Source organism: Chanodichthys erythropterus, chromosome 21, assembly GCF_024489055.1.
Source record: "Chanodichthys erythropterus isolate Z2021 chromosome 21, ASM2448905v1, whole genome shotgun sequence".
In the NCBI taxonomy this organism is placed as follows: domain Eukaryota; kingdom Metazoa; phylum Chordata; class Actinopteri; order Cypriniformes; family Xenocyprididae; genus Chanodichthys; species Chanodichthys erythropterus.
In genome coordinates, this window is record NC_090241.1 from 12,489,659 (window position 1) to 12,513,660 (window position 24,002).

The 24,002-nt window shown below is 38.8% G+C and overlaps 3 protein-coding genes across 3 annotated transcripts; 2 read left to right on the forward strand and 1 right to left on the reverse strand.

Moving 5' to 3' along the window:
* Positions 1 to 3,952: 3,952 nt before the first annotated feature.
* ap1m2 (adaptor related protein complex 1 subunit mu 2) lies at positions 3,953 to 13,243 on the forward strand. The gene is made up of 12 exons (XM_067374783.1): positions 3,953 to 4,130; positions 4,592 to 4,748; positions 4,896 to 4,963; positions 5,085 to 5,215; positions 5,285 to 5,432; positions 8,472 to 8,598; positions 8,696 to 8,838; positions 9,587 to 9,658; positions 9,796 to 9,954; positions 10,059 to 10,184; positions 12,389 to 12,464; positions 12,941 to 13,243. Exons 1-12 carry the CDS (start codon positions 4,089 to 4,091, stop codon positions 12,964 to 12,966), a joined length of 1,275 nt encoding a protein of 424 aa, XP_067230884.1. The 5' UTR covers positions 3,953 to 4,088; the 3' UTR covers positions 12,967 to 13,243.
* Positions 13,244 to 13,384: 141 nt separating this feature from the next.
* cdkn2d (cyclin-dependent kinase inhibitor 2D (p19, inhibits CDK4)) lies at positions 13,385 to 15,484 on the forward strand. The gene is made up of 2 exons (XM_067374784.1): positions 13,385 to 13,986; positions 14,637 to 15,484. The coding sequence occupies exons 1-2, from the start codon at positions 13,822 to 13,824 to the stop codon at positions 14,997 to 14,999; spliced, it is 528 nt and encodes a 175-aa protein (XP_067230885.1). The 5' UTR covers positions 13,385 to 13,821; the 3' UTR covers positions 15,000 to 15,484.
* A 1,373-nt stretch (positions 15,485 to 16,857) lies between these two features.
* On the reverse strand, positions 16,858 to 23,972 carry si:zfos-323e3.4 (volume-regulated anion channel subunit LRRC8E). The gene is made up of 3 exons (XM_067372768.1): positions 23,829 to 23,972; positions 23,273 to 23,421; positions 16,858 to 22,252 (listed from the first exon to the last, which is right to left on the reverse strand). The coding sequence occupies exons 2-3, from the start codon at positions 23,411 to 23,413 to the stop codon at positions 19,988 to 19,990; spliced, it is 2,406 nt and encodes an 801-aa protein (XP_067228869.1). The 5' UTR covers positions 23,414 to 23,421; positions 23,829 to 23,972; the 3' UTR covers positions 16,858 to 19,987.
* Between the last annotated feature and the right edge of the window lie 30 nt (positions 23,973 to 24,002).

A 24,002-nucleotide genomic window follows, 5' to 3' on the forward strand; every position in this document is an offset into this window, starting at 1 on the left:
GTAAGTTGCGTGGTTGGGCCTCCATAGATCGGACTTGTTTGTTCAGCACATCCCACAGATGTTCGATTGGATTGAGACCTTGGGGAATTTGCAGGCCAAGCCAACACCTCAAACTTGTTGCTGTGCTCCTCAAACCATTCCTGAACCATCTTTGCTTTGTGGCAGAGTGCATTATCCTGCTGAAAGAGGCCACAGCCACCAGGGAATACTGTTTCCATGAAAGGATGTACATGGTCTGCAACAATGCTTAGGTAGATGGTACGTGTCAAAGTAACATCCACATGGATGGCAGGACCCAAGGTTTCCCAGCAGAATATTGCCCAAAGCATCTAACTGCCTCCGCCAGATTGCCTTCTTCCCATAGTGCATCCTGGTGCCATGTGTTCCCCCGGTAAGCAACGCACATCATGGACAGGGGTCAGTATGGGCACCCTGACTGGTCTGCAGCTATGCAGCCCCATGCGCAACAAACTGTGATGTACTGTGTGTTCTGACACCTTTCTGTCAGAACCAGCATTAACTTCTTGATCAATTTGAGCTACTGTAGCTCTGTACTGTCATGAATGAATATGGAAGGGGTTAAAGTTCAGGACTGGTAATGGGTTGTAACTCTAGTGCAAATCATTATGGTCCGATATATATTAGGCATAACATTATGACCACTGACAGTGGTCATAATGTTCATCTGACAGTGGTCAAATGTTATGCCTGATCGGTGTTGTCAGACCATAATGATTCAAACTAGAGCCACAACCCATTACCAGTCCTGAACTTTAACCCCCTCCATATTCATTCATTATTTAGCACTGATAATGGCTTTTGTTCTGTCCAGCCATTCACATTTACTCATCTTTGCATATTTAATGAGGTGATATCACGTGACTGAGATTTCACTCTCATTCTACAGTATTTAATCATCAATTCCATCAGTTTCAGATGCTTTTTACATGAATGTGAACACAGGTGATGGGATATGAAGTTACACTGAACGTCGTGTTCCATCACAGTATCTGTTCACGAATGTCTGGCATGCTGTTCAACCGGACATGAGACAAACAAAATGACAGCCTGTTGTGTTCATTGTGTAGAAATGTTTGTCTTACCAAAATAGTGATACATATGTGACTGTCAGAAGAATTAGGTGTGGCATTCACTTATATTACCACACTTATTCAAGTTTATTTAAGGTTTTTATTTATGGTTTGGTTTTTAGAACCATAAATAAAGGCACTTCCTTTTGTCAAAAACATTTTTTTTATTTTGCTAACGTTCCCATTATGGAAACTTTATTTCTAAATGTTCTCTGAACGTTCAAAACTTTATTAATGACCAGATAACTTTGAACGGATGTTTTATTAATGTTAGTGGAAGAACTCATAGAGAACCTTGCCAGTTAATTAGATCTAAGAACATAGCTGTGTTGTACTCTTAAAATTCAGCATTATATAATAGCATAATATCATTGCTCATTTATAATAAATTGCTTGTGTTTTTCCAAATTTGTAAGCTGTTTTGGATAAAAGTGCAGGACCTGCTCCAGGGTCCAAGGCCTGAGTTTGATTCACACTTGCAAACCCATTACAACTCATAGCTAAAGCCGCTGTGGAGAGGAAAAATGCTTTTGTTGTCTGTCAAATGACCAATTTATATCCATGTGAAACATTTTATAGAAACGAAATTAGTCATTATGTAGGCCTATTTTCCATCAACAGTTCTGCTGAGGAACTCAATGTGCAGGTGAATAATGATACCGCGTCCAATCAGCAGCTCTGAACTTTAGAATATTCTCATTCTAAAGATCTCATTGGTCGATGTCATTGTGGTGGGAGGAGTTCACGTCTCACACCACAACTGTGATGCGGCAGGAGGGTGTGTCTTGTGTATTGTCATGATGATGATGATAAACTTGGGATATTTTGAGTCACTGGATTTTTTTTTTAATGTTCTGTGATGATCATGAACAGACTTGATGATTTTACTGATGTTTGCCTCAATGAATGAACACAAAATACAATAAAATGCATTAAGTAATAATTCTTTGTGTTCTTGTTTTTATTTTATTTTTTTAATGACGTGCTCCAGTGTTGTCTAATATGCTCTTATTGTCCAGTTTTGTATGAGTTGTTTTTATTTTTAATAAGATAACGTACAAAACTGGACAAGTTATCTAATTAAAATAGAACCAGTTTCCTGGACTGATGGTGTAATAAGTAACACATCAATATTTTCACTGTCACTGTATGTGTGATGAATGTTTGGAGTTGCTGTTGGACACGAGACAATGAGGACATTTCATGTGCTTGTTACTGAATCCCATGAGATCAGATCATATTTCCTTCCCAAAGGCAGTTGAAGTCTAACAGGAACACTTAGGTTGTGTAGAAAACATTTACTCACACTTTATACATCAATTCTACAGTTTGCTGCGTGCATTCACATTAAAATCCTCATTTATATTTATATTCATAATGTTTTCCTCACAATAAATGACCATGTGCATTTTTACACAGTGTGACAAATAGGATGATATTGTAAGGGATTAATAGGACTGGTGTTTTGTTGCCACTTAAAGGATTAGTTCACTTTTAAATAAAATAATTTACTCACCCCCTTGTCATCTAAGATGTTCATGTTTTTCTTTCTTCAGTCGAAAAGAAATTAAGGTTTTTGATGAAAACATTCCAGGATTTTTCTCCATATAGTGGACTTCAATGGCCTCCACGGCTGAAGGTCAAAATTAGTTTCAGTGCAGCTTCAAAGGGCTTTAAACTATACCAGATGAGGAATAAGAGTCTTATCTCGAGAAACCATCGCTCATTTTCTGAATTAAAAAAAATAAATAATAAATTTAACCATAAATGCTCATCTTGAACTAGCTCTCTTCTTCTTCTCTATTAGAATTCCGGCAGTGTAGACACTGATAAGTGTATTACTGCCCTCCACAGTTCAAAGTTTGAACTAATTGTCATATACTATTGAACTAGCATATTGTATGACAATTTAGTTCAAACTTTGACCTGTGGAGGGCAGTAATACACTTAGCAGCATCTACACTGCTGGAATTCTAATAGAGTAGAAGAAGAGAGCTAGTTCCAGATGAGCATTTATGGTTAAAACGTATATAATTTTTAATTATTTTTTTTTTTTTAGAAAATGAGCAATGGTTTCTCTAGAATTGATAAAACCCTTATTTCTCGTCTGGGATCGTGTAGAATGCTTTGAAGCTGCAATGAAACTGTAATTTTGACCTTCAACCGTTTGGGCTCCATTGAAGTCAAGTCAAGTCACATATATTTATATAGCGCTTTTTAAAAATGCAGATTGTGTCAAAGCAGCTTTACATTGATAACTGGTATATAATTTGGCTGCACAGCAGCTCTTAAAGAATAGTGTCAATGCAGGCAGATCAAAGCACTGTTGAATAAATGTCAAGAATACTGTTGAATATCAAATGTCAAGTCAAATGTCCACTATATGGAGAAAAATCTTGGAAGGTTTTCATCAAAAGCCTTAATTTCTTTTCAACTGAAGAAAGAAAGACATCTTGGATGACATGGGGGTGAGTAAATTATAAGGAAATTTTAATTTGAAAGTAGACTAATAAATTTAATAAATAACTAATAAATAAAGTGTTTCTCTGTCAGTATGTTTGAGAGAGAGGGTTAGAAAGTGTAATAATGATGAGATATCAGTGATAAAGTATCAATGGTAAATCACGACAAAATATTAAAACAAAATAATAACAAATAATATAAATAATTATACAATATATATGCTTTAAAAGTTTTTGCATGGCTTAAAAGTTTCAAGTAAAAGTCTTAACGTCTATTTGTAAAGGTCTTGAGAACACTCTCTGATGAATGTGGTTTGATGTTGCCCTCTATCGGGGCTTCTCTGCACTCACGTGATCTCTGGCAATGTTTTACCTGGCGTTATGTGACGTCATCGCGCACCGTGCAGGAAAAGGAACTGAGGAGATCGTGATGAGTTCATAACTCTCCGCTTAATACTGGAATGTAACTAACCCTACTTTAAACAGGTTTAACTTTGTTTGAAACTGATCCAGGTGATTTTATAAGCTTTAGAGGATGTCTGCGTCAGCTGTGTTCGTGCTGGATCTGAAGGGGAAGGTAATTATGAGTTATAATCAACGACTTTGTTAGCAGATAAAAATTCACTTCTTTTAAAAAAGTGTGAAACGTCCGCGACCCGCTGTTTATAATAATCTGAACATTTCTACAGCTTTCTGCTTCAAACGACTATAGTAATATATCAGTCTTTAATGGAGACATAGTGGTTAATTATGTAAAGTAATATGATAGTATTTAACCTCATTTGCAGATGTGCCCTAGTCGAACTGCTTTAGAAAGAGTGAATGAGGTGTTACAGTACATGACATGAACAGATGTAATTTCCTTCCCAGACAGGAAGGAGTATTAGTATTACAAATGAAAGAGTCTCTACATCTCTGTCTTGTTGTGAATGTGCAGATGACGTTGCTCACTCAAGAAATGGGAAGATCATAAATGAAGAAATTAAATGGTCATACTTTGATGCGAATGTCACATTTCCCAATATGTCTTCCCATCAGGTGCTGATATGCCGCAACTACAAAGGTGATGTTGACATGTCCGAGATTGACCACTTCTTCAACCTGCTAATGCAACAGGAAGAGGAGGGGCTTGTTTGCCCTGTGATGTCACATGGCAGCGTCCATTTCCTCTGGATCAAGCACAGCAATCTGTACTGTATCCTTTACATGTGAAAGATAGTAATTCTAAATAACCAGTTCCAATTATATTGGGTTTTGTTGATATCTGTTGAATGTCCAATGCTGTTCAATGGTGTATCAGTTTCCAATGTACCTGTTAAACTTAACCTGCAAATAAAATCAGTGGTGGCCACTACCAACAAGAACTCTAATGCGTCATTGGTGTACGCCTTTCTGTATAAGCTAGTCGAGGTAAGTCGACTGAGATCGCTGCTAGTGGTTGTTCATTAACTACCGTGGTTAATTCTTCAGATTTGAACTGAATGCACTGAATTTCATGCTAAGAAACAAACACTTCTCATTGACTGTTCAGGTGTTCACTGAGTATTTCAAGGAGTTGGAGGAAGAGAGCATTCAGGATAACTTTGTTGTCGTGTACGAGCTGCTTGATGAGCTCATGGACTTTGGATTCCCGCAGACAACGGACAGCAAGATTCTTCAAGAGTAAGACACATTTGCTTCATTCGATCATTGTTCATTTCCCGCAGATCTGTAACCCTGCCTTCCTCTTAGGTACATCACACAGCAGGGTAACAAACTTGAGGTGGCCAAGACCAAAGTGCCCACTACAGTCACCAACGCCGTGTCCTGGAGATCAGAGGGCATTAAATACAAGAAGAACGAAGTTTTCATCGATGTAATTGAGTCCATTAATGTGCTGGTGAGTTACATCATCTTCCTTGTATAGTACACTGCCTGGCCAAAAACAAAAGTCGCTGTCTGGATTTAAATAGGCAAATGCTTAAGAGTCTATGATTGGATCATTATTGCTGTGATTATTATGTTTCTAGCATGTTATATGTTTGGGAACAGTTCTTAACCCTAATTGATGGAGTGTGTAGCTTTTCATTTCTTAAACAACTATATAGGAAGATACATCATGGCCATATTCCAGGATGACAAAGCCAAGATTTATTATCTCAAATTGTGAAAGATTGGTTGGGAGGAAGCATGATGAATCATTTTCACACATGAATTGGTACCTCTGTATGGAAGTTTGTTTCCGCCACTGAATAAAAAATTAAAAAGGTAATTGCGAATTTTTATCTTACAATTCTATATAAAGTCGCAATTGTGTTATAAAGTCAGAATTGCGAGTTATAAAGTTTCAATTGCAAGATATAAAGTTGCAATTGCGAGATATAAAGTTATTAATGTCATAAATCAGAACAATACAATGACTCACCTCATGTAAACAAAGGAGATAACAGCATGCACTCTGGCCAAAATCTCTGGTCAAAAATCTCCAGTTTAGCCATTTACACATCAGCGTTTCTAAACATTTTCACCCTGGAAGGAGTTTTCAAAAAAGTTTGGTTTCAGTCACCGGATGCTGCGTTTGCGTGTAGACAAATGGCCAAGCCGCATACAAAAAGCTGCGGTTTTGAAAATACCCGTGTTCGTGTGGACAGGGCCAAAGTCGCAACTGCTTGTTATAAAGTCGCAATTGCATGTCATAAAGTCAAAATTGCAAGATATAAAGTCACAATTGTAGGACTACACGATTAATCGCGCGAATAGAAAAATAACATTGAAATCACGCTTAAATGATTTGGCTTAGTGCAACTATGAAATTTCAAAAGCTGCGATTTATTTATTTTTATTTTTATTTTTTTTTATTAAGCTTGTCAATGAAGTATGGCTCCAAATGCTAATCCGTCTGAAATCACTGCGAGTTTGAGTTGCTTATAATGCACATTTGAAAAAGCAACACGCGTCAAAGATCTTTCCAGACATGAGAAGCATTTATTAACATCTTGTCCAACAAAAGACAACATTTAATAACATGTTTTTACTCCAAACTCACTTCATAACGACAGTTGAGCATCCTTCTGTGATATGATGTAGCTTCGTACACAGAATAAGGCAGTGGTGTGTTTATTAGTCATGTTTAATCAATCAAAGCATTTCATCTTCTGTTTATTCAGCTATAGCGATAGTATAGGATTTCCTGGAATGATGCTATGATTTCCTGGTTATCTATCTCTACGGCAGGGCATATTTGGAGTTTCTGCACAAGAGTGCTCTCTGGCTTTCAGATGGAGAAGCATTTACTACTGATCACAGAGCCGTACCGCTCTGACAAGCTGCGCATAAAATAATCGCAGCCGTTGCCAAATTGCGTGCGGTTTAATTGCGATTAATCATGCAGCCCTATGTAATTGCTTGTTATAAAGTCACAATTGCATGTTACAAAGTCAGAATTGCGAGTATACAGTCAGAATTGCTTTGTCTGGCTATCACCAGACCAAGCTCAATTTAAAATTGAACATTGGTCTGGGGAGTCTGTATGTATTTTCTACTGCACAAGAGGCGTGATCAATGAGCATTATTCACGCAATTAGACAGTCCTTCAACCAATCAGATCAACGATCCGGGTGACGTACTTTGCAGAGCGACGCGAAAACTCCAGACAGGTTTAGTTTGTATTGGTTTGTAGCATTGATCAGCGGTTTGAAGAAGCAGCAATGGCATCGAGCGATTTTTGCAGGTTGTGCAAAAAAAAACATGAAAGTGAGTGGTATTTACCCACTCGAGCGATTTGTTTGCTAAACTAAAGAAGTCATTCAACACCGTCGAGAGGTTAAAAGGAATTGGATTGACGGTCGTGCTTGCTGTTGCTTCTCTATCGTCATCGTGTTATACCCGCCAATAGCGAGCAAGGTGGATTAGCCAGTCTGTGATTCGTTCCCGCAAAAGTGTAACAGAAGCAGTAGAAATGAATGTACGGGTTTCCAGGCTGAGTTGCCGGGCGAAATCAAATCGCCGGCAGATCAGGCTGGGTTTACCCATTCTAAGAATTGCTTGTTATAAAGTCGAAATTGTGTTTTATAAAGTCAGAATTGCGAGATATAAAGTGGCAATTGCGTGTTAGAAAGTCATAATTGCGACAGAATTGCGAGATACAAACTCGCAATTGAGAGAAAAAAATCAGAATGGCGAAAAAAAATAGAATTGTGAGATATAAACTCATAATTGCGAGCAAAAAAGACAGAATTGTGAGTTTATATGTTGCAATTCTGACTTTATTTTCTACAATTGCGAGTTTATATCTTGCAATTTTGAGAATAAAATTGTAGAATTGTAAGATAAAAAGTCGCAATTAGTTTTTAAATTGTTTTATTCCGTGGCGGGAACAAGCTTCCATACCTCTTGAGTCCAGACCTTAAATTCATTGAAAGTCTTTGGGATGTGCTGGAGGAGACTTTACAGAGTGCTCACCTCTTGCATTGTCAATACAAGATCTTGGCCAAAAATGTATGCACCTCTTGATGGAAATAAATGTTGTGATGTTAAATGTTGTGCATAAATTTTTGGTGCCAATTCATTTTTCAGAGGTGTCAATTCATGAAAATGATTCTTCATGCTCCCTCCCAACCATTCTTTCACAATTTAATCCTGATGAATCTTGACAATGTCATCCTAGAATATGGCCATGATGTGTTTTCCTACATGGTTGTTTAAGAAATGAAAAGCTACACACTCCATCAGTTAGGGTTAGAAGAACTGTTCCCAAACATATAACATGCTAGAAACATAATAATCACTGCAATTATGATCCAATCATAGACTCTTAAGCATTTGCCGATTTAAATCCAAACAGTGTATTTCAACAGGTGTTTCACAGAGAAAGGTGTTTCCTAATAACTGCTCACATACATCTGTCCTGTAGTGTTTAAAGATGTTTGTGTGTGTTTAGGTGAATGCTAACGGCAGTGTTATGAGCAGTGATATCGTGGGCAGCATCAAGCTGAAGACGATGCTCTCAGGAATGCCAGAGCTCAGGTTGGGCCTCAACGACCGCGTGCTGTTCGCCCTCACTGGCCGTAAGAATCAACCGTTATTAAACACGCTGTTTGAATTCATTAGGAGTGTCGTGCGGGATGAGGTCAGTCCGGGAAATAACATGTTGTGTGTGTGCAGGAGACAAAGGGAAGACTGTTACCATGGAGGATGTGAAGTTTCATCAGTGTGTCCGTCTGTCGCGTTTCGAGAGTGACCGAACCATCTCCTTCATCCCACCTGACGGAGAGTCCGAACTCATGTCATACCGTATAAACACACACGTAAGGCTCCTGCACCAGCCCATCAGTGTTTGGGATGGACAACTATATTGACTGACACATTTGACTTAAATTTTCCTCTACATACAACAGCAGACACAAGCAAATTGAATAGGGTCTATAGTCAATTCCCTTTTTTATTTTCTAGTTGTTCATGAGTAAATCCATAGTAACAATGAAGACTTTGCATCTTTAATTATTTCATTTTTATACTGTGCAACATTTTTGGACATTTCCGTTGCTTTTAACCTCTTAGATTTAGGTCTGTTTTTTGGTTTCTGTCGCCCACACACCCGTTTCATCTTCCGCTATGGCTATGCAGTTGACCTATTTTCTGCTATTTTTCAAGAAGTGACAGGCACAATTGGTATGAATCAAACTCTCTCTATGTTGTTGACTGTGGTTCTGTTCATACAGCACACACTTCAACCATACTCGCTCACAAGTTCTGTGTGACTCATAAAAATTTTAGGTAGACAGTTTATGAAAAGAGGCAATGCTGCAATATGTATTATTAAAAGGGTTTTTTGACCTTGAATGCATGTAAACCTTTTGTAGTAGACCTTCAAAACAAAATTAGAAACCTTTAAAATAGCATTATAGGGGAACTTTATACAATCCAACTTCTGGAGAACATCCATTACGCCATCTGGTGCACAATCATCATAGTTGATCACATTTGCTGTGTGTAGTGTTACAAAAGTCTACAAAAGTGTAGTGTTTATTAATCTTACCAGTCTTTCGTCTGCAGGTAAAGCCACTCATTTGGATCGAGTCAGTTATCGAGAAGTTTTCTCACAGTCGGGTGGAGATCATGGTGAAGGTTTGTCAGCAAGACTTTCTTTATTGAACCACACTGGAGACGTTTCAAGTCTAAATTTACAAAGTCATTGTTCAACGTGTGTACACTGACTTTCCATGTGTCAATCCATTCTTTCTCTGTGTGTGTGTGTATTCCAGGCTAAAGGACAATTTAAAAAGCAGTCTGTAGCCAATAATGTTGAGATTCGTGTGCCTGTCCCCAGTGATGCCGACTCTCCCAAGTTTAAAACCAGCACAGGTCATGCTAAATACGTTCCTGAAAAGAACTGGGTGGTGTGGAGCATTAAATCCTTCCCAGTAAGGAACCAATTACTGATGTCTAGCTCTTCTGTCATAAGATGTTGTTTTATGAAGACTGTTAATCTGTAAAACTGAGCTCTTGTCTCTGTGTCCATTGGCAGGGTGGAAAGGAGTTTCTCATGCGTGCCCACTTTGGCCTGCCAAGCGTGGAAAATGATGAGAAAGAGGGAAAACCTCCGATCACCGTCAAGTTTGAGATCCCATATTTCACAGTGTCAGGCATACAGGTGTGTGTGTGTGACTTTGCATGAGCATTTGCATATATGTGTTAGCATTTTCTATCACTCTGTTAACACTTGTAGTCAAGTGTTACATGTGCAGACATGCCACTTTTCCTGGAAGTTCTGGGAGTCTCCCGCATATTGATAGCAGCTCCCTGACACCCGCAAATTATATACAATATTCCGGAAATTGAGCGTGCGTGACAGAAGCCCTGTTTCCACCTGGTATTTAGATGTGTTTTCTTAAAGGGCTAGTTTAACCCAAAAATAATGTCATTAATTACTCGCCCTCATGTCGTTCTACACCTGTAAGACCTTTGTTCATCTTTGGAACACAAATTACGATATTTTTGATGAAATCTGATGGCTCAGTGAGGCCTTTATTGCCAGCAAGTGAAATTACACTTTCAGTGCCAAGAAAACTACTAAAAACATATTTAAAACAGTTCATGTGAGTTCAGGTGTTCAACCTTAATATTATAAAGTGACAAAAATACTTTTTGTTCGCCAAAAAAACAAAATAACAATTTTTCAACAATATCTAGTGATTCAACAATTGCTCTAGTGGCCAGTTTCAAAACACTGCTTCAAATATTTTGTTCCGAATCAGTGATTTGGAGCACCAAAGTCACATGATTTCAGCAGTTTGACACACGATCCGAGTCACTTATTCGAAACAAAAGATTTGAAGCTTAATGATGCAGTGTTTTGAAATCGGCCATCATTAGATATTGTTGAAAAGTTATTTTGTTTTTTTTGGCACACAAAAAGTATTCTCGTAGCTTTATAATATTAAGATAGAACCGCTGAACTCACACAAACTGTTTTAAATATGTTTTTAGTACCTTTCTGGGCACTGAAAGTGTAAACTAACTTGCTGGCTATAGAGGCCTCACTGAGCCATCAGATTTCATCAAAAATATCTTAATTTGTGTTCCGAAGATGAATGGTGTAGAACAACATGAGGGTGAGTAATAAATGACATTATTTTCATTTTGGGTGAACTTTTAAACATAATATAATCTAATATAAAATTCTGTTGTAATGCAATCTCCTTTAAGGGGGTGGGTGGTGTTTGTGCCAAGAGTTCTTGCAGGATGGGATGTCTGCTGTAAGATCTAATGTAAGACTTTATGGTCAGTTATTTTTCATTTGCTGAGACATTGGATTTTATTTGAAAGGTCTGATACATGAAGGTCTTAGAGAAAACTCTAGATTCTCATTGGTCGCTGGCACAGTTACCAAAGTGATACTGTAGCAATGCCTATCAACACTACTCTCTTTTGACCAATTATGGCAGCTGTGTTGGCGTGTAGCCTCTGATTGGTGGAGGTGTGCTCGTCGTCATGCAGCTCTGTTGCAGATCAAGCGTACAATGTAAAGGCGCAACATAATATAATATAATATAATATAATATAATATAATATAATATAATATAATATAATATAATATAATATAATATAATATAATATAATATAATATAATATAATATTGTAATGCAATGTCGTTTAAGGGGGTGGGGTGGTGTTTGTGCCATCTCCAGGAAAAGAGTTCTTGCAGGATGGGATGTCTGCTGTAAGATCTAATGTAAGACTTTATGGTCACTTATGGAACTCATGTCTCAGCAAATTAAATATTGGATTTTATTTGAAAGGTCTGATACATTAAGAGAAAAGCCCTAGATTCTCATTGGTCGCTGGTGCAGTTACCACAGTGATACTCTAGCAACGCCTATCAGCACTACTCCCTTTTGACCAATTATGGCAGCTGTGTTGGCGAGTGACCTGATTGGTGTAGGTGTGCTTGTCGTCATGCATCTCTGTTGCAAATCAAGAATATAATATAATATAATATAATATAATATAATATAATATAATATAATATAATATAATATAATATAATATAATATAATATAATATAATATAATATAATATAATATAATAGACATGTGCCGGTATACAGTAATATGATATATCACGATAATGAATTTGAAACCGTCACATATAATATAATATCATATAATATTCTGCTGTTATGCAACATCCTTTAGGGTGGTGGGGTGGTGTTTGTGCCATCTCCTGGAAAAGAGTTTTAGCAGGATGGGATGTCTGCATGTGTTCTTTAAACATGGTCTGTTTAAGATGTAAGACTTTATGATCAGTTATGGAACTCATGTCCCAGCAAATTAAAAATTGGATTTTATTTGACAGGTACGATACATGAAGATCATTGAGAAGAGTGGCTATCAGGCTCTGCCGTGGGTTCGCTACATCACACAGAGCGGAGGTGAGCAAGTAGTTTTGATTATTTTTAACAAAGGTTTTTTTTAATGATTTATATTTTAGTAGGCATTCTTATTCACACAAACAAGCAACAATGTAAAACATACATAAGCTCAAGCATTCATACAAAAACCATTGACAGACATGCACAAAACAAAATTAAACGAATAAACATAATATTAATACAATAATAATATATTATATAATATTACATAAACATGCATAGAAAAAGGGCTATATCCATCGGGTGCCGCTGAAAAACACTGTCATCGTTTCTGTGACCATTTGTGTAATTATTTTCCTGCCTTGCCAAATAATTACAATAAACCCCCCCCCCCCCCCTGAAATGGCATACACTTGGAATACTTTGTATCGTCCCATAAAGAAGGTTTTTAAAAAGATTGTGTGTTTGGCAATGGAGCAGATGTCAAAAGGATTATTGATGTATTATCATGTATTTATATTTGTTTATGCTTTCAGATTACCAACTCAGGACAAACAACTAATGAGGACTGCAGACACATGACTGAGACTGAGACTGAGAATTGCACATCATTTTTTTTTTTAAAGACGTTTATGTAATGTTTATGTCTATGTTATTGGTCGATTTTATCCTGTCAGAATTTCATTAGAAAAAAAGGTTTGACGCTGAATGTAAACATACCAAACATTTCAGTCACAATGTATTTTCACAAGTGCTTTTTGCACCAAATCATGGAATATGTTGTCAATCATTTTTATTTGCCCTAATATTGCAATAAATTTAATATATTTGTCTTGAAATCACTGATGTATACCCAAATGTGGTGACCGTTCCTGATGACATAATATTGGGTCTTGTGTACTGTCACGAAGGCCCGCTCTTTTCCACACACACTCACTCAGTGTGAATGAACGCAACAGTTTACAAATAAACCTTCTCAAATTGCCCGCCTTCTGCGCTCTAGGTTCTCATTGGTCGCTGGCGCAGTTACCACAGTGATACTGTAGCAACGCCTATCAGCACTCCTCCCTTTTGTCCAATTATGGCAGCCGTGTTGGCGTGTGTGGCTTCTGATTGGTGGAGGTGTGTTCGTCGTCATGCAGCTCTGTTGCCGATCAAGCGCGCAATGTAAAGGCGCAACCGCGAACAGAGCGTATCTATATGTGATTGTTTTGACGTATTTGTGTCAACAAATAAACAGCCAACGGTCACTCGTCTACAAACAGCAACGGAGAGGTAACGTTAAGCGCTTTAAAAGCTGTTCGTACGTTCATATTAATGTTTGTTGGTGCCGTTTAATCAGTTGCTCAGAGAGAATCGCGTTAATGTTCCGCATCACTGAATTATTTTCTCGCATCGGATCCTACATGATTGGTTCATGTCTGTCCAGGTGTTTCAGATGATGGTTCTTGACGGGTTCGGCTGCGGGAAGAGTCTCAGCGCGGCGGCGGCTCAGGGGAATGTGGCCGCGGTTCGGCGGATTCTGCAGGATCACCGGGTCGAACCGGACACGCTCAATGAGTTCGGGAAAACCGCACTGCAGGTGAATTAATCATTTACAACATTAAATTACACATTCTTTTTAAAGTGCTATTTCTTTCGCTTTCCTTTCCGCCGTCATCATCTGACTGCGATGATGTCATGATACCGCTGTCATTCATTATCTGCAGCTACATTTTGTTTATTTACTTTTCTGCTGAGCAATAACGTTACTATATTCGAAATAATGCAGAAAATAAATCAAAAAGTAAAACTACACATAAAAGTATAAAAACACGATCTAAATAGCTAACATTGTAACAAAAATTCTAAATATCTGCCTTATTTCAACAGTCCAATACCAAGAGGAAAGGTAGAACTGGCATATTGTTTTTTCTTTGCTTTAATTGAGGTCAGATTATTTTTCTTTCCAAGAAGCAGTCCAATTTTTCACTACTCGTTATCTGCTAACTTATAAAGCACACGGTTGCACTTTAATTTACAGGATGTGTACTATCAATGTACTTACACTTACTCACAAAAGTAGTAGAGTAGTGTAAGGTACATAGGTTAAGTTAAGGTTTATGATAGGTTCAGGGTTAGTACCTAGTTAGTGTCATTACCACAATAAGTACATAGTATGTTCATGCAAAACGGAGCTGTAAAATAAAGTGCTACCACCAAGCACACAATGAGATGTTTGGTGTGCTGTAGGTGATGATGATGGGCTCCACCAGTGTGGCGTGCGTGTTGCTGGATCATGGCGCTGACCCCAACGTCCAGGACCGCTGCGGTGTGACCCCCGCACATGATGCAGCCCGCACAGGCTTCCTGGACACTGTGAGAGTTTTGGTGGACTATGGCGCCTCTGTCAATGTCCCTGACCACAGCGGCGCTTTGCCCATCCACATCGCCATTCGTGAGGGCAACTGGGACGTGGTGGAATACCTGGCCCCGCTGTCAAACCTGGGGCATCAGGACAACCAAGGGGCCAATGCACTAGACGTGGCCCGGGATGCATGCGCTTCGGAGATGGTGGAGCTGTTAGAGCGCCTGATGGCAAGCAGTTCGAATTGAAGAACTATACGGTTTGATTCACGTGCGTGGGAGCCCAGTCTCAGTGCTCATTAGCAGGTTGTAAATTATATTAATGTGTTGGATGTTGAGATATATGTTTCCATAGTTGGTAGTTGAACTCATAATATTAGCTGGAATATGTAGCACCAGTTTTGCACAAAGCAAATCCCTGCACTGGATTCAAGAGAGCTGCTCTCCTTCAGTCACGTGTGGGTTTGCCATGCACACATGTAAATAACTTTCTTTGGTATTTTGCTAAATATTTCTGTGCAGAAACTTGAACTGTTAACATTTTTTATTCTTGTGAAATTATTTCCTGCCATCCGTGCACTGATGAATTCTCGTTTTGTGTGTAAGTTTGGTTGGAGTGTTAACATCTGTAAATAACATTGTATGAATTTATTTGACTTATTTATTGAAGAATTGTATATTAACGTTATGTTTACTGTGGTATTGCAAATGTTATTTATTAAGGTGTTTAATAAACTGAAAATTTACTTTGTCTGAATTGTGATAATTTTTTTTTCCAACAGATATTTTTTCCAAGAATATGAACAAAAACATATAAATATAAATAACACTGGGCACGTGCTAGGTCATGTTACGTATCTTTATTTTAGGACCAATGAGGTGACTCATTGGAGCAGTTTAAGAACTCAATCATTTGTATATTATCACCAACTAAAAATATACTGTAAGATGTGATGAATTCATGTTACGAGTTTCACTATGTTCCTGCATGAATTTAGTGTTAACTTCACATCTCCGAAGGTGCAATTAGTGTCTGTATGTGCTCAAGGTGACCCTGTACGGGCACAATTACCCAACACAGGAATGTGTGTGACTGTACAAGGCAAACATTGTGCTTTCACAGAGCTTTGCTTTGAACAGACAGTCTGTTTTTCTGGGGGGTTTACAACTCAGAGAGGACGCAGACACAATGGCGGTTTTGTCTGCTCACTGCATTCAAGCCAAAATCTCAGGATACCGCTTACATCCAGCAGAAAAGCTTTCACTGTATCTGCTGCATAATATTATAAAGGGGCAGTATGGGTAGTTAGTCATTTTAATGAGCAATTCTCTAATGCATTAATTACTGCTTGAAGTCTGATAAGGAAAAGACCAGTAGATGATTAAACAAACAATTGTTATATGCTTAACTTTATCAGTCATTCCAAAAGCAGAGCTGTCAGTCATAAAACAGTGAGTGTTCAAAGTCCATATTCTAGCATGTGTGAGTAAATCATCTTCAGGAATAACTGTGGGGATGGAAGCCTTTAACTTTAACTAATGGGTTTTAAATCAACTGGATCCCAGCAGTGGCCGACTTGTGCCATCCCCTTAAATCACAGTTTATTTTTCTCAAACACTGGAGGCCTGATGACCTGAAGCTTCAACTTGTAGATTTTCCTTGTAGATTAAATTAACTTACAATTTTAGGGGGGCTTTTGTTCACTTCAGGTTATTGGATGCAGTGACAAGACATCGTACAGTATTACAGACCTGCAGCACAATAAATATTACATTTAGCATCACTAGTTCCTCAACCCATACACAAACCTAGTTTTCTTGATACTGAATGCACTTATTCCAAACTCAGTTGTCTTTTGTATTGTGCAGTTTGACGATTCATTTCATCTTTCTTCTAAAGTACACTACATAGATTTTTCAAAATTAACATGTTATACAATGACATAAACATTCATCATACACAACAAAAACACTTTATTATTGATTGCCTTCAAGACACCAGATTCTGGCAGCTTGTGATTTTTAATTATATATATTTTTACATTTTTTTTGCAAAAGAAATTCTTTGAAAAACAAGAATGACAACTCTTTATTGTAATGGAGGAAGTCCAATGTACACAAAAATAAAACCATACAATCTAATACTGTACAATAAAAACAAGTGTCTACACAGCCATGGAACATATTTATCTGTAAACATACCAAAGAGACTTGTATATATATGAAAATATATCTTTTCTTTAAATTTTCGACAAATTCTCATCTACACCGTATACCGTATGTCCATTTCTGACAATCTTCAGCAGATATGTCCAGACATCCACCATTTTGCTACTAAGAAAAGTAATGCAGCCTTTCGGTAGTGAAATTATTGAGCTGATTTCATGAATGTTGCTGAATATGGTCATCGAATTAATTTGTATCAAAGAATAAACAAAATGATCCTGTCTACTGCCTGCCTGAAGAGTTTTGAAAACATGTAAAACAGTAAATAACCCTAACATACTGATTACAACTAATCTGCCAGTAGAGGGAGTCACTAACACATCAGCTGATTGGCTCAAAGTTTGGCTGGTTAGTTTAAAATTGTTTGCTTATTCATTCTGACAATTTTTTGCAAGTAACATTCAATTATAACTATTTCATTATATTGCTTTTGAAGGCTCTTAAATGTGCTGACATGTTACTAGTGAAATGTTTGGGACTGTGTGTGCATCAGCCAATCAGTGTAGTCATGACGTAATTTCCTTGTCACATGACATTTACAGCTCAGGTGGTTGGCTGAACTGAATGCGAACGAGCAACAATGTTAATCGTGTACTTCAGTGGCGTAGCAAGTCAGCCCCGGGCCCATATTAAAAAAATTTTTACGGGCCCCCCTTGTTGTTTTTTTTGGGGGGGTGGGGGAATGGGTAGTGCGGTCGTCCACGAACACTCCTAATGACGAGAATTTCACGATGTGGACGGTTCGCGGACGGCCTAAGTTTAGACTACTTTGGGGTAGGCTGTATCGGGCCCCCAATCCACCCGGGCCCATTAGCACGTGCATACCTTGCATGACCAGACACTATGCCACTGGTGTACTTCGTGAAATGAAAAGGAATGTTAACACAGCTTTGTCCAGATATACAGATAAAGCTCAACACACACCTGTGGAAATTTCCACTCGCTCAGCCACACCTACAATCAGGAAACAACACACAGAAGCTTTATTGTTAACAATTGCACTGTGTTGTTATGAAGAAAAGCTGCATTCATTTCTAATCAGATCTATTCAGGTGTTACTGTTTAAACACCTGAGTGAACATATTTCAATAGATAACCTTGAGCTTAAATAAGACTGAAAAAACAAGGGACACAGCACTGGGATCATGTGTATCTCCATATGAACAATGATTCTCTTCTGTAGCAGCTGTAGATCAGTGACCTCTAGTGCGTTCATGGCCTCCTCAAGTGCACTACATTCCCTCAGTGGGTAAGAGGCCACAGCTGCTCAAAACATCAGGAGTAATCAACTACAACTAATCTCATTTACATCACATCTATTCTCATCGCCAGAGTACCATATTAGTATCATGTCAGTGTTAGTATAGAGTGCAACACTGCCCACCTACTTTTTCCAGTGGTGTTGGTTTTGGAAGTATTTTCCCCATAGGGATTAAACAAACAAAGAGCTATTATAATGCATGAACCAAACCAACCAGCAATGAAATTTATTACAACATTACAAATTTTAATTTGAAGTTAAAAAGTACTTGGACAAAAAGTATTGATTTAAAAATGTTGATTGTGCGTATAGAAACACATTTTATGTTTATCAAAATATGCATATACATACAAATATTTAAGTAGTTTGAGAGCATAGGGAGACTGACTACATTATGTCATTTCACGGGAGTGGGCGGCACAATTTGCTTGTCGTGATGCACTGATTGGTGAAAATTTCTTTTTGAAATCATGCATGACGTAATGGGTAAAAAATTGTGTGTTGGAACTCTGAAGTCTCCAGGGAAAGAACTAGGCTCCCGAAATCGCATACTTCCCTACTATATATTAGGAAAAACAGTACGTGATAAAAGAAATATGTATTAATTCATAGTACTCATAAAAGAGTAGGCAAAAAAGTACCCGGATGACCTACTACTTCCATAGGCCATGGGGATTTGTGAATGGCAGTGCAGGGACGCAACTGACACTGGTAAGTCACATCATGGTGAATGTGGGACGTCAGAATTACAATCATTCTACACGCATTCATACTATATAGAACACATGTTGAATGACAAAATAACTTTTATAAAATTCATACACTACATGGTTGAGTACATAGTGCATAATTACATAGTGTATAAGTGCATAGTGTTTAAGTGCGTAATTTGGCACACAACTACAGTCTCGAGTCTGTCAGGTTAAAGTTCAGTGCTTCACACCATAAACACAATGACTATCACAGGACCCAACTTATGTGTGTTCTTCGAATTGTGCTTGTATAATTCACAAAAAGGAACTTAATTGGTGTAATCAGTGAACATCATTGAGTTCTGATCATTGCTCATGTCATTGATGTCGAAGTAAATGAGCTACACTGTAAAACCTAATACATTGGCAGAACTCAATCAGTTGCCTTTAAGTAAACCAACTCCAAAATTAAGTATGCATAACTTAAAATTATGATTTTTTTTCTACATAAATATGTTAATTGCAATTTAATTAAATTGTTGACTAACCTAACTTACAATTTGATTTCACAAACAACATTTTAACTCAGATCTTTTACAAGCTAGCAATAGCACAGTTGCATGTGCCAATATAACTAGCAAAGAGACTATCACTATACATTTGCATGTACAATATACATAGTCTTAAAAAAAATGCAATCCATCCTCGACCACAGGCTCTACTGCTCACCACAATGGTAACATTCAAAACTGCAACATAACATAAAACCTACAAGTCCCAACATAACAGAAAATTAAATACTAACATATCTTGCCTTATATTAATGCAAAACACACAAAATAACACTATTTCAACATTTATTCTCCTTATGCAGTCTGACGCAAGGCATGCTTGGAACTAGAAACTCATTCAGTTTAAGTTTAGCTTAATATAATCAGTTATTGGAACTTTCAGTCGTTTTTGAGTGAAATCAACTCGTTCGGGTTCACAGTGTATGATTTATTCAAAGCATACTGCATTAAAATGTGAATGGCATGTGAATGTCTGAATAGCAGTGATTATCTGTGCTTCAATCTGTCTTTCACATCTGGAGGTAGCAGGTCCATCAGACTATCTTCCACTATCAGAGCAGTCAGTTTCAGCAAGAGACAGTCGGCGATTTCTGCAGGCAGAGAATCCAGCCTGTTTCCCTTCAGCTCCAGCCGAACCAGCTGAGCCAGATTCCCAATCCGTGGAGACAAGGTGGAAATGCTGTTATTTCCCAACGCTAGGACTTTCAGCCTCTTGCAGGAGAACAGCTCTTCAGGGAGACTCTCCAGAGAATTAAAGGCCACCGAGAGGAACTGCAGACACTGTAGAACGCCGATCTCCAAGGGCAGGGATGTCAGCTGGTTGTGGGAGAGGTCCAGATGTCGGAGTTTGGTACAGTAACACAGGCGAAGTGGAAGCACGCGAATCTTGTTCCAACTGGCGTCCAGCATCTCCAGGGTGCGGAGTTTGCTGACGTGCTCTGGGATGTAGGAAATGTCATTGTGCCAGAGTTTGAGGGTTGTCAAACGGCGGCAGTGTTGCAAACTCAAGATTTCTTCTACGGTGGTAAGCCGGTTCTCTCTAAGGTCCAGCTCCTGCAGGTGGGAAAGGCTGAAGACCGCGCTGGGGATTCGCTCAAGACCGCAGCCCGTCAGCTCCAGAGCGGCCAGGTTGACCAGCTTCTTCAGGCTGTTGAAAACCTGAAGCCTGGTCCCCTCGTTGTGAATACACAGTCGCAAGAGCTGATTCGAAACGTCCACAATACTGGGTGGTATCTTGGTCAGTTTGCTACGCAATGTCAACACACGCAGATTTTTAAGCTCACGTAAAGTGTCCAGGGACGGATTGCGAGAGAGCTCGTTGTTTAGAGGGCCACTTAGGTGAAGCTCTTCCAGGTTCTGTAAGGTGTACATCCACAGAGGCACTTGGTCCGGTCCCTCAAATGTCAGACGCAGAACTTTCAGGTTCTCACGCAGATGATTGAGGGCCGCTAGCTGGAGCTTGGCCGGACTGTGGATCAACGCGATCTCCTGTAAGGCTGTGAGCTGCGTTACGGTTCCAGGGACTGTGACATTGCTTATCATTTCCAGTTTGAGTGACTCCACTTCCGAAACCTCAAAGACAGTGTCCGGTAACCCTGGCAGCATGAACAAGTGGAGCTCCAACCTCTCGCTCGCATTGCGCACCAGCCGAGCACGGAGTTTATTGCCCGTCCACTCGTTGTTGAGGTTCATCTGCCTCAAGCGGCATTCGCTCACCTCAGAAAGGAAGACAGCGAAGCGTTTGGAGTACAAAGCATCGTACTGGTCACTGAGGTGCAGGAGAAATGCAAAATCATTTTTAACATCCGGGATGTCGTTAATTCCAGTCTCCAAGCGGACCGCCTCAAAGGAATACTCTTTGAGTGGTCGATGAAACAGCCAATAAAGAGAATAGATACACAGCAGTCCATACACCCCGACGAAGCATATGTAACAATATGCTAATTTGGAGAACAGATGTGCTTTATTGTAGTTACAGCAGAATGCCCCAAACCCTGTCAGATCTGGAGGCACTGAGCACATCACGACAATCTGGATGTTTGGAACCAACACAATACTATAAACAGTGATGAGAACAAATTTGAAGACTTTCAGCACCGTCTGCAACACGTACATGAGGTAAAGAAGATCTGCTTCCTCAACATGTGTCCGAAACTTCTTGACTTTTTCAAACAGGGCCTTGGCTTGCTCGCCTTCTTTTTTATCCAAGAGTGACACAGCCGACTCTGCCGATTTCTGGTCCTTCACTGAAGATCGGATCAAAGACACCATGTCGTCGTCGTTGTCTGTGGCTGATTTGGTCATTGTATTCTTTCTCCATACAACCATTCTCTCTTCCCGCCTTTCCTCTGACACTTCGCTGATGGCTCTTGTGGTCCAGGGTGAGTCGAAGCATTTCCCCAGTATGATTACAAACAGCTCGATCTTGGACGAAGTCCCTGGGAACTTGAACCAGAAGCTGCTGGCCACCATAAAGATCATGCTGTGGATGACCACAAGGTAAGGGAAGTACTTGCCATACCAGTGCACGGCACGTTCGTAGCAGAAGTGGTTAACAAACTCGTACTGGTGGATATCGAGGCCATTCTTCCTTCCGAACACCTCCACGATGTTCGGACTGAGATGTTTGGTGATGGCGAATTCCCACAGACTCTCATTCTCTTTGTGCTGCCGTAGATGACTGCAGTCCCTGTCTCCACCAGAGAGATCTGTGAATCTGTTTGGCAGGCAAGATATCTTGTCTTGTGTCAGCTGAGGAGAGATGAAGACTGTCTATAAGCTTCAATGATAATAAATGAAACACTAAAATCATGAAGATTTAAACATGTCTGTAGTGGTGACAACTGAATACAGTTAGCGGCAAATTAAAGGAACAATGAAAGATCAGTATCAACAGGAGCTTGATGGTAAACACACAGGCATTTTATCTAATCAGCTAACGCTCTTGCCTAATCACTTCTCTTTATTGCATACACTCCTGATCAGAAGCTTCATGCCCATTCACGAGCCATCTCTGATTTTTGAGCCAAGTAGATTTTTAATGCAGCTTCACAAAAGCAGAAAAACTAAATATATTTATTCTTTGATAATGAAGTTCCACCGCTTTTGCAGGTAAAATTGATGATGGTGCTTGTTTTGGAGTCTAGCAGTAAAAATCACAGTTCAATGAATGAAAAAAGGAGCTCAAAGATTCTTCAAATTAATATAGTTATTTTTGTATTTAAGACAAGGGAGAAAATCATACAGAAAATGACATTAAGGTGAGTAAATGATGTCAATTTTCATTTTGATGTGAACTTTCTTTTCAGACAGTGAATAATGCTATAAATACACAGAGAGTTTGAATCATATCTGAACTCTTAGTAAATCTGACATAACTATATCACATGGAAGCTTGCTTCAGCTACGGAATAATAAAAAAAGTAATTGCGACCTTTTCAGAATTGTGAAAATATTTTCTGAACTCCCATTGTGATATAAAAAGTAGCAATTGCTTTTTATTTTTTATTGCAAGAAATAAAGTCAGAATTGTGAGATATAAAGTTCTTATCTCAGAATTGTGAGCAAAAAAATCGCAATTACCTTTATGTTTTAATGTGAGAAATAAAGTTAATATCTCGCACTTCATTTCTCGCAATTTTGACTTTTTTTCCAGAAATCGAAAAGTCAGAATTGTGAGATAAAAAAAGCAATTACTATTTTTTTATTCCGTGGCGGATTAAGCTTCCATGATATCATGATGACACATGAGGAGAGCTGAAGATGTCCTACCTGAACCGTGCAACCAAACACTCCGATCATGAGCATAGCGATGCCCAGATACTCAGACAGTACGTCCCACCAGGGCTTCAGAACCCTGAACTGCGGGTTCTGTTCTGACGTAATGTTCCGGAACTCATTCACAGGAATCATCTTCACACCTGGCACAGGTGAAAAAGGGATTCAGTCATGGTTGTTAGGAAAAATAATTAATTATACTGTTAAAATAATGAATTTGAGAAAACATTATCAGTGACATATAATGAGCGTTTACACTTGTTTATCAATCTTTAAATGAATCTCAGCTTTGTTACTGAATTTAGGACCAGTTTTAAAGCTTCTGCACTACACTTCTCTAACAGTTTCTATCAGTCATCTTCTTAGAAAACAAGCTGTAAACAATGCATTTGCCTCAGTTTTGATTGTGACCTTACCATCTCAATCACAGAGTCTGACAATGACGTTAATCATAAAAACTGCGGATCTCAGGTGAGAGGACACATGTTCGCCTTCCAGTTGGCTACTGTTGGTAGTTTAGTTTGCAAATTTAGAAATGAAAACAACTCACCTGCGCTTATGAAGCGAAAAGCGTCAGTTTCTCAGCACATGCACGAGCTTGTTTCCATCTCTAGGGGTTCAAATCTGAAAACAGACTCTGTCCTCCAACTAAATGGCTTTCAACAGCACAAGTTTCAGAGGGTTTGACGGCGGCCGAGCTCAAGCGCCTCCCAGAACAAGTTTA